Source organism: Dipteris shenzhenensis, chromosome 20 (assembly GCF_047967505.1).
Source record: "Dipteris shenzhenensis isolate YYH24624 ecotype China chromosome 20, Dip_SZ_1.0, whole genome shotgun sequence".
NCBI classification, from domain to species: Eukaryota; Viridiplantae; Streptophyta; class Polypodiopsida; order Gleicheniales; family Dipteridaceae; genus Dipteris; species Dipteris shenzhenensis.
Genome location: NC_141615.1, coordinates 11,052,835 through 11,062,426, shown reverse-complemented (window position 1 = coordinate 11,062,426; position 9,592 = coordinate 11,052,835). Strand labels below are relative to the sequence as shown.

Below are 9,592 nucleotides of genomic sequence, written 5' to 3'. Positions count from 1 at the left end.
ATTAGATCTATTGTTCCTACTGTTGCAAAACATTGTTATCAACTGCTTTTGACAAACTCATCACTCTTTCCACATAGGATTGAAATGTTGCATGATCACTCATCTCAATCGTGGCAAATTCCTTCAATTGTAGTGTTAATTCCTTCTCTGAGAGATCGGATGTATTGGATACATCATCATCTTCTTCTTCCATAGTATGTTCCAAAGCCACCATCATGTTAATTTCCACATTAGGAAAGACACCTAACCAATCCAAAATCCCTTGATCAAAGTCTTCACCATCACTGCAATCTACTTGTAAGACACCTTGATTATTAGCATTGATCTACAACACCACATGATCCGACTTGATCTTAAACAACTTCTGAGATTTTGCATCCGATCCTTGATTAATCACCCATCCCTTTTCTTCCCAAGTATAATTCCTTGTTGTCGATGGATGTACATCCATTTGGCTGGGTTGTCCCTTCATTACATTTTTTACAGTTGTTTTCACCTGCTTGGTTGGTTGTCCATCTGTTCATATGCTAGAGTTGATATTTGCATTCTCCTTGGCTACGTTGACACCCATACTTGCAGATTCTCGCTCTCTAGAAGTATCACCTTGAGTGCTCGTGATCCCCAAAGAAGTATTGGATTTGTTTTGGCTATAGGACAAGTTGTGAATCACTAGTTTACCTTCAATTGCACCATCTGAGATGGTTAAAGTCCCTTTGCACCAATTGTGTACCGCCTCAGCTTGGAATAGCCAAGGTTTGCCTTAGAACCACAGTGAATACGCATTGGCAGCTACCAAGGTACGCAAAACAACATAATCTTAAATTTGACATCACCGTTTTAACTCCTTGCAGGATACCTACTGGCTTAATCCGTTGTTAATCAACAAGCCTAATGACAAAAGGAATTGGTTCTATGTGAGTCAAGCCTTTTTTTTGCATTATATCACAAGTCATGATATTAACACCTAAACCTCCATTAATCAACCCCTCTGGAATAAAATAGTCATCAATTTCCACTTCAATAGTAGGTGCACTCATGTCCACAACCTGCGTTGTCATAGCAACAAGAGATTGTGGTTTGACTTGTTTACGGGCTACTAGAGTTGAAGATAACACTCTCCTACATTCATGTGATAGCATAAGCAAGTGATTAAGAGTGATGTTGGGTTTCACATTGCCTAGATCACCCAACAGATCATAAGCTTCAGTCTGCCTAGCCAATTTTGATACTCTTTTATGTCTTCTCCTTTGCCTTTTAGGTTTGCCTACATCCATTAGGAAAATTTTGGATTCAAAAAGGGGCCTTGTAACAGATCCCTTGGGATGGTAATGTGGACAAATCAAGCCAATAAACCCACATATAATATTGGAGGGTAGATGCGTCATTTTTGAGTTCTTTATTCCATTAACTAACATGTGGCATGTTTTTTAATTCAAAACAATGCCTCTTAAGTATAGTTTTTTATTCCCATTATGGTGCCTTATTTTATTGAAAAAAGTCACCATTCTCTTTCTTCATTGCACTTTTGAATGGAACCAAGCCAACTTTGCTTGCCAAACTTGAACTGAACTTCGTCCCTGCAACCCATCATCTTGCATTGTCTCCCTCATTCTCTTCTCGACTCCACAACCACAACCACTCCAAATCTAAATTGTTTTGAGCAAGAAGTTTTTGATTTTCTCTTCCTCTCATTCACATTCCTTCCATTTTGGAAGCTCATAGCCTCCCGCATCTTTCTCACACCACAATCTTCCTCTCCATCTCATGAGTGCCTGCCTACCTCCAAGTTTGTGGCACATTCAATGGAACATTGATTCATCATACATCAAGGTTTGAGGAGAGACTCAGGCGGCAAGTTTTGAAAAAGGATGGAAAAGAATTTGTTCTTCATGCACCATACCTGCTTGTGCATGAATAACAATCCTATTTCTTACCTCTTTCAAGTGAGGGTTGTGCTTACAAGTATTGTGTACATTTTGGTGCATCCATTTGTTTGATGGACAAGGAGGTATTATTTAGTGATGATGTCTTTTGGTTTTAATGAAGCAATCTTCTTCACGGGAGATAAGCATAATATCTTTGGTTTCTTTTGGTAAAAGTGTGAGTTCATGATGACTTTTGGTATTGTTAAAGCACAAAACAATGCAATGGAACCTGTGAAACAAAAGAAGAAAAAGGTGGACATCCACTTCCAAGTAGAAGCCGACTATGCTCCCTATTGTAATAGAAATTGGACTAGGCCGGCATGCAAAGCCCACATTATTGAGCTTCGAAATGAAGGACATAAAAATATGGGCCTATGGTTGGATGGTAGTATTTATCCACCAGATCCAACCTCCTCTCAATCTCCATCATTCACTGGGTTGACAAGTTTCTTCAAGATTTTGTGTGAGGGTGAAAATGGATTGCTTGGATATTGCAAAAGATTGTTTGGCCAATGTCAAAGTATCATTCAATGTAATTTTGAAAGACATTTGAGTGATAGAGATGCCAGAATAAAAATGCTTGAAGGTGTGAATTTTTACTTGGCATTAATCACAATAGCTGCAAGCTTCATATGAGGACAAAGCAAAAGTTTGTTCTAAGTTACAAAAAGAGATTGATCATTTGCAGTAGACTGTTCATAAGATGCAAGCCACTATTGAAGAGAAGAATGAAATTTCGGTAGTTCAAGAATCACTAATTTCACTCTCAAGAGTGAGAATGCATACTTTAGAAAACAACTTGAAAAGTTCAACAAAAAATTACAATATTTGAAAGACACGCCATTGGGTGCTCGATTACGCAAGAGACAGTTCAAACCATTGGAAGAACTCAATGTTGGAGGTGGCCAATGGAAGTGTCGTGTAAAAGCTTGCACGTATTATGGGATCTATAATTTCTTTGAACACTCACTTTTCATTTTCATCTTTAGTTCCTTTTTCCAAGATGGGGGATTGGGGGTGGGGGTGGGGATGGTATACTTAGATGAATGATGGACTACAATAGTTATCGTTGTTGCTTCAGGATGGTCACACATGTTGTGGGTCTAAAAGAGCAAGGTTCTGATATATTTGGCAAAGTTTTGACAAAAGACATCGTGGAGTCAGCAATACATCATCCTAAGTTTGCAAGACTTCGATCAGACATAGCAAAGCAATCCTTGCAGAAGGTGAGTGAAGCATTCACTCCTGCAAATGCACAAGGTATATGTGACATGGCTGGCATAAGCACAAAGTCTTACAGGATGTTGTTTAATAAAGTTAAAGAAGGTTTCAATTCTAAGCTTGGGAAAAAAACAGTAATTCCCATTCCAAAACCATTTCACATGAACAAAGCTCGAAATATTCTCAACTTAGGAATGGTCAAACTTGTTGGAGAGCCTTGTCATGTGTCTAGTACATTGAGAGTGACTAAAAAGAGTGGGGAACAGAAAATCATAGAGCTTACAGAGTTCAACAATTTCATTATGGATGTTCAAAAATTACAAATGGCTATGGTAAAATTTTATGACATCAGTGTTCATGAGTGCAATGGAAGGCTAAAATTTGTTTTAAAACTTTGATGAGAGTCAGGTGATCAAAGGACAGAAGCTGGAAAGGGTTAGCTTGACTTTAATGAATAGAGCTTTGGATGCAAGTATCAGTAATGCTGATGAGAGGCACTTTAGTATACAATCAGAAAATGAGATTTGGTGGCTGACTGCATTTGAGGTGAGGTGCTATCCATTCAAAAAAAAAGTATATTATGTTGCTATCCATTACATGTTGTAGACAACTTAATTGGCCTCTTATTAACAGGTTCCAACAGAGACTCATGAAATTCTAAAGTGGTACTTTAACCAGACTGAGCTTCCTTCTACTATCCAGTAGCAGTCAAATGGTGAAAAGCTTTATGTAGAAGGATATGGTGAATATGAGGTTGAATGGCACCTGGCTGTAGATCTTAAAACCTTGAAATGTATGTTTGGTATTTCCCAAGGACTAATGGCCAAGTATCCTTGCCTGTATTGCATGGCCGAATGAGGTGTCTCCAAAGGAAAAAAAGAGAGAGAATGGAAATTCCTAAATGCAAACAGTAATAGGCGTCAAGCCCCAAATCATGATGCTCTAGGAGCGGATCCTAATTGGGATCCAATTCTTGCTATCCCTTTGATCAGAGTTCATATTTGTGTTTTGCATGCACTGGTTAGAATAATTAAGAAACCAGTCTACATATACATCAAATTTGCATGGATTATGAAACCAACATTAGAGAGTGAAAGAACTATTAAAAAAATAGAGCAAGTGCTTTCAGATGCAGGTTTATATTGTGGTCAAGTGAAGATTGAGAAGGACTTGAAAAGATCAAGGAAGACAGGAAATGTTCCTAGCAAACCATGTTTTGGAGGTGCAAATGCTAGAAAGTTCTTATCTAATCATACCTAGAGAGGTCACCTAGGTACAGATTTTGAGGTGTGGACAAAGCTTCATGCAGTTGTACCTAATCGAGGCTCTTCAGAACAAGCAAGGGTGGCAAAGGCCAAAGCGTGGTTGGCACTTGATCGCCTAGCACCTTTGTTGCAAAAAGCAAGGTTTGAAGATGGGATTGTTGAGAAATTCGAGGTAGTTGTGACAAAGTTCTACACTAGCTATGAAAAGGCATGGGGCACGACAAACTTGACACAATACATGGTTATTACTTGAATACCTACAGCTTTGAGTTTTTATTGTTGTTCAAAATATATTGTATGGTACTAAATGTCTTTTTGTTGTTGAGCATTTGTAGCACATTGTATGGTACTAAATGTCTTTTTGTTGTTGAGCATTTGTAGCACATTTTGCATGCACATGGACCCTTTTTTGCGAAAGAGTGTGGGAAGTCTTGGGATTTGGTCTACCCAAGGCATGGAAAGATCTCATTTGCAAGCACGTTGTGCCTATCAAAGGGCCACTCAACATGGAGGAGGAGTGAAGAAACGTAATCCCATGAAGCAACTGTCAGTGGTGGTATAAGCGGATTCAAGTGAGGGCTCGTGTGAAGATCAAACAGTCTAAATCAGCTGTGTCATATGCAATAAGAGAGATGCACGCTGAACGGAGACGATCAATATATGTCTCCTCACAGGGGAGGCAAATACATATTATAAAACAATGATGTAACTTCAAAATATTTCAAACAGGGGAGAGCTTTCATCTATGTCCCATACAAATGTTTTCAATATATATACATTTCATAGTTTTTAATGGTAAGCAAGAAGATATTGAGAAATTTGAAGAAACTTCTTAACAACTAGAACAATCTAAATCTATTGTTGTGGAGCAGAGTCATCCCCCAGCCTAGCCCTTTTTTATGAAGTTTCTGTAACATCTTCTTCTTCCTCTATTAATGGCACAGTAGGGACCATTGGCCTTGCTATTCTAAGAAGATGCTTCTTCCCGTAAGCACTCAATAGATTAGGATCTGTGATTCCACATGCTAAGCTGTAAGCAGCATGCTGTAAGCAGCATATGTTAAATAATATTTACATCTCAATGAATATACTCTTGGTCCCTCCCCAAAAAATTGAACAGCCGCTTGCCGCTCTAGAAGTATTGCCTTGTTTGCATTCAGCCTTAAGTGATAGCCGCCTAGATACCTGGATAGCATCTTTATCACCATCAGAGGAAAACTTGCATTGCCCTTGGAGAAGCTAGCATGGAATATTACAATTTGAGGGAATTTTAGGCGATGTATATATGTTCCTAGTGTCGAATCATGGCCCAATCCTGCCATACGCTTGCCTGAAGCACGTTTGAGGAATGTGTTCATATATTTTCAACTGAAAAAATAAAGGAGCATTAGCCCAGAAACAACATCACCAAACAATTCAGGACAAAGTTAATAAAGCCAAATCCGCAACAAAAGTACGAAAACACAATAAAAGAAAATAACCTCTTGGATCTCATCTACTTCAAGCAAGGCGTCTTGCCATAAATTAGTGCTCGAACTAGGAACGGTTTCTGCTGTCTTACTTGGCACATCCCTACACTCTCCCATGTTGAAAATATTCAGTCTTTCCCTTGCTTCTTGTAGCTCTTCCTCTGTAGCATCTTTTCCTTCATATTTAAGGGCATCAGCATAGATCATCTTTAGTGTTGTTGCAGCAGATAGGAACTCGGTGTCTTTCACATGGCTATCCACTAAAAAGTACTCATCTATCCCATCATCATTTGCAAAATTGTCATCAACCTCCAGATTTTGGGCTATGAAGGCTATGCAATGGGGCCTCCCTTAAGTTAAATACATGTTGTATGTCTATCAGCAATATATACTTTGAATCTCCTACTTGGTAGGAGGGGAGCAATGGCGTTGGAATGGGGGAGAACTCATTTGATTCAATCACAAGTTGGCCTATGTTAGTGTCTTGTTCTCTCAGTGCCTCAATATCAACCGCCGCACTCAGCTTCCTCTCTTCTTCAACATTGAACTCCTCCATCACATGAGGAGTGTCCTCCTCTTCAGCAACTTCCTCAATGGTGGGACTAGCCTGACAAGAAACCATGTCTTTACTTTCATTTGTCGCACGCGGCTTTGTACATTTTTCATCTGTTAATTGCACATTCATGTGCAAGAAGCATAAGAAGGCATAAGAGTATTCCATCAAGCGGCATTTTCTTTTGTGAGCAGGTCATGGCAAAGCTCTCTTCTTATCACATGGTACCTTGTGCCAATCCCTATTTAACCTCTGCTTCTTCTCTGGCGACACCTTGAGATTAAAATGAATGTAATTTCTCCCATCAATCGTCATTGTATCTTAATGACTTTTGAAGAGCTGAAAGCAACCCCAGAGGCACAAAAAAGGCCAAAAAGGTCCAAAAAAAACAATGGTGTGGAAGAAAGTGATTAGAAGCCTACTCAACTTATCAAATCGCCTTTTGCAGATTTGGTTTTCCAAGCCTTTTAGGCCCTTTCCAAGCCTCTAGTTGTTCGTTTTTAGTGTTTTAAAAGTCATTTCAGTTATTTTGGCCCACTCGAGACGCGTTGATGAGGTAAAAAAACACCAAATTCTATATCACGTGTTAGATATAATAAAGTAGCTCAAGTATTCTTATTAAATGCACGTCTACCTAGAACACATACTTTGTAAGTTTGCTTTTAAAAACTATTTATTTTGAAGCAAGACAAAAGAAAAATATAGCGATTTTCTTAAGGCCCCAAAATGAGCTCTATTTTTTTCTAATGTTTTGGCAAATGAAAATTATCCATTATATGGAATTTCACATCCCACCTCTCATTCTAGTTTTAAAAGTGGAAAATTAAAAAAATGCCTCATGCTTGACACTTCACATCCCACGTGGAATTCTAGTTTTTAAAATGGGGGATTAAAAAAGTACGTCATGACTCATAAAAAGTCCACAAAAACTATATATCATGACTATGAATTTTGAAAGGGCAGGCAATTACATAAGACCTCTTAGGCCAAGAAGTACTTTCAAGAGACTTACAAATGAGCTCCCTACGCTATAGAAAAGTGAAGAGATTTGTGTTAAGCTTATCTAGCTGTACTACATTGATCAGCATATGGCATCTTAGAGTAGCAAAGGGAATTAGAGATTTATGTTAAGTTTATCTGCATTTGGCATCTTAGATCAGCATTTGGCATGTTACATAATTTGCTCTCCATGAACGACAGATTTCTGTGAAATTAACGGATTGGACCTTAAAGCATGCGAAAACTCCAAGAGACCAGAGAGTGGAGGAACGGAGACTGCCTTGTGCCCTTTGATCATCACTAGCAAATCCTCCATAGATGGCCTTTGATTAGGATCACCTTGCAGACACCAAAATGCAACCTTAACCAGCCTCTCAACATCCTCTTCACTATAGTTTCCTTTCAAATTTTCATCACTAAAATCTCCATATTTTCCTTCCTCCATCCATTCAACAGCTTGCTGGAAATACAGCACTCTTTTCTTCCTTGCCTCTGCTTGACCACCATCTTCTCCTAGTTGTTGTTTTGCTACCCTCTTTCCACTTACAATTTCCAGCAGAACCACCCCAAAACTATATGCATCTGCCTTCTCCGTCACCATAGCTCCCAGCCTCCAGCACTCTGGTGCCATGTAAGTTGGTGTACCTCCAGGAGCATAATTTGTCAGATGTGTTCTCTCAGGACCCATTATTTGTGACACCCCAAAATCTGCCACTTTGGGTTTGAAATCCTGATCGATTAGAATGTTTGCTGGTTTGATATCTCTGTGCACTATCTTCTTCGGACAATGGGTATGCAAATACTCTATCCCAGTTGCAGCTCCTACTGCAATATGGAAGCGAGTGTTCCAATCTAGTACATTAGATGTAGAGAAAAGATACCTGTCTAGAGAGCCATTTGATACAAATTCATACACTAGGAGGCGTTCTGGACCCTCAGCACAATAGCCCAGCAGGCTTACAACATCATTATGGCGAATGGATGCGAGAATTTCAACCTCTGCAAGGAAATCACTGTTTCCTTCGTCTTCTCTGGCACCTTGTTCTCGATTCAGCCTTTTGATAGCCACATCCAGCTTAGTATTGGGCTTGTTGGCTAGTTGGAAACTTCCTTTATACACAGATCCGAAGCCCCCAGCCCCAATTTTGCTACCTTCACTGAATCCCTCCGTCGCCATGTACAGATCCTGGAAGGTGAACCGCTTCGGCCCTCCAATCCTCTCTGTCATGTCTAGTTCCTGAATGAGAGGAACTCTGCCACTGCCACTGCCCCAGCTCCTCCATGGTGATCTTATCCAGTACGCCGCACACAAGCAAATTGCTACTAACGATGATGCTGAAATAAGGACTATAGCGTAAATTGGAAACGTCCTGCTACCTTTGCTGGTGTCGCTTGTTGTTGGAATAGAAGCATTAATGGTTCGAATGTATGATATTCGTGTATCACTAGCGTTACTTTTTCCGTTGGAGAGATTATCTCTGTGAAGCCAACAATATAAGGTAGAGTTCTGGTGGGTGGCTGCTTTGCAAGTGCAGTCTTTGAGACAATCGTTTACGCAATCTTGCTGGCTCAAGAGCTGCAGATCAGGATTCGCTGTGGGCTCACCAAAAGCTGTATGGGGCATGGACGTCGTAATGAACTGAGAGCAGTCGATTGCAGAATTTGGGCGACAATATCCATCCGATCGCGTAAAACCTGCAGGGCAAGAGCATATGGAATCGGTGGGTTCTGTCAATGGGCAACCTTCCGCACCCACCGTTTTGGTGTTTTGATCATAGTCACAGATAGAATTGTCTCCACAAGCATCCGACGCGCTCCCTACTCCTTCAGGCACTTGGACATTGAGGATGAATTCTACAGCTACTTCAATTGTTCTTTACGATGATGCGGGCCTTGCACCCCCTTTGCCGATCGACACATTCAACTGCAAACGCTCCAAGGTCTTCAGAAAGGTCCGTTTGGACGTGGATGGCAACCTTCGGTTGCTTGAGTGGTATCCCGTCCCAAAAAAGTGGAATACTCTGTGGAGGGCTTTGTATTTACAGTGCAGTGCATGCACAAGGGACTTTGGACCTATCTCTATATAGGAAATTGCTAGGCAACTAGAAAATTCAAGCATATTTCCTAGATAGGAAGAGCGATTTTCTCCCCTTTATGTAG

General features: G+C 40.1%; 1 protein-coding gene across 1 annotated transcript; it reads right to left on the bottom strand.

Annotated features, from left to right (window-relative positions):
* Positions 1-7,405: 7,405 nt before the first annotated feature.
* LOC147889272 (putative serine/threonine-protein kinase PBL22) lies at positions 7,406-9,132 on the bottom strand. Its single transcript, XM_087392038.1, has one exon. The coding sequence runs from the start codon at positions 9,054-9,056 to the stop codon at positions 7,605-7,607; it is 1,452 nt and encodes a 483-aa protein (XP_087248164.1). The 5' UTR covers positions 9,057-9,132; the 3' UTR covers positions 7,406-7,604.
* Positions 9,133-9,592: the final 460 nt, after the last annotated feature.

Coding starts and splice junctions, on each gene's coding strand:
- LOC147889272 (XM_087392038.1), bottom strand. CDS start 9,056: ATGCCCCATACAGCTTTTGGTGAGCCCACAGCGAATCCTGATCTGCAG.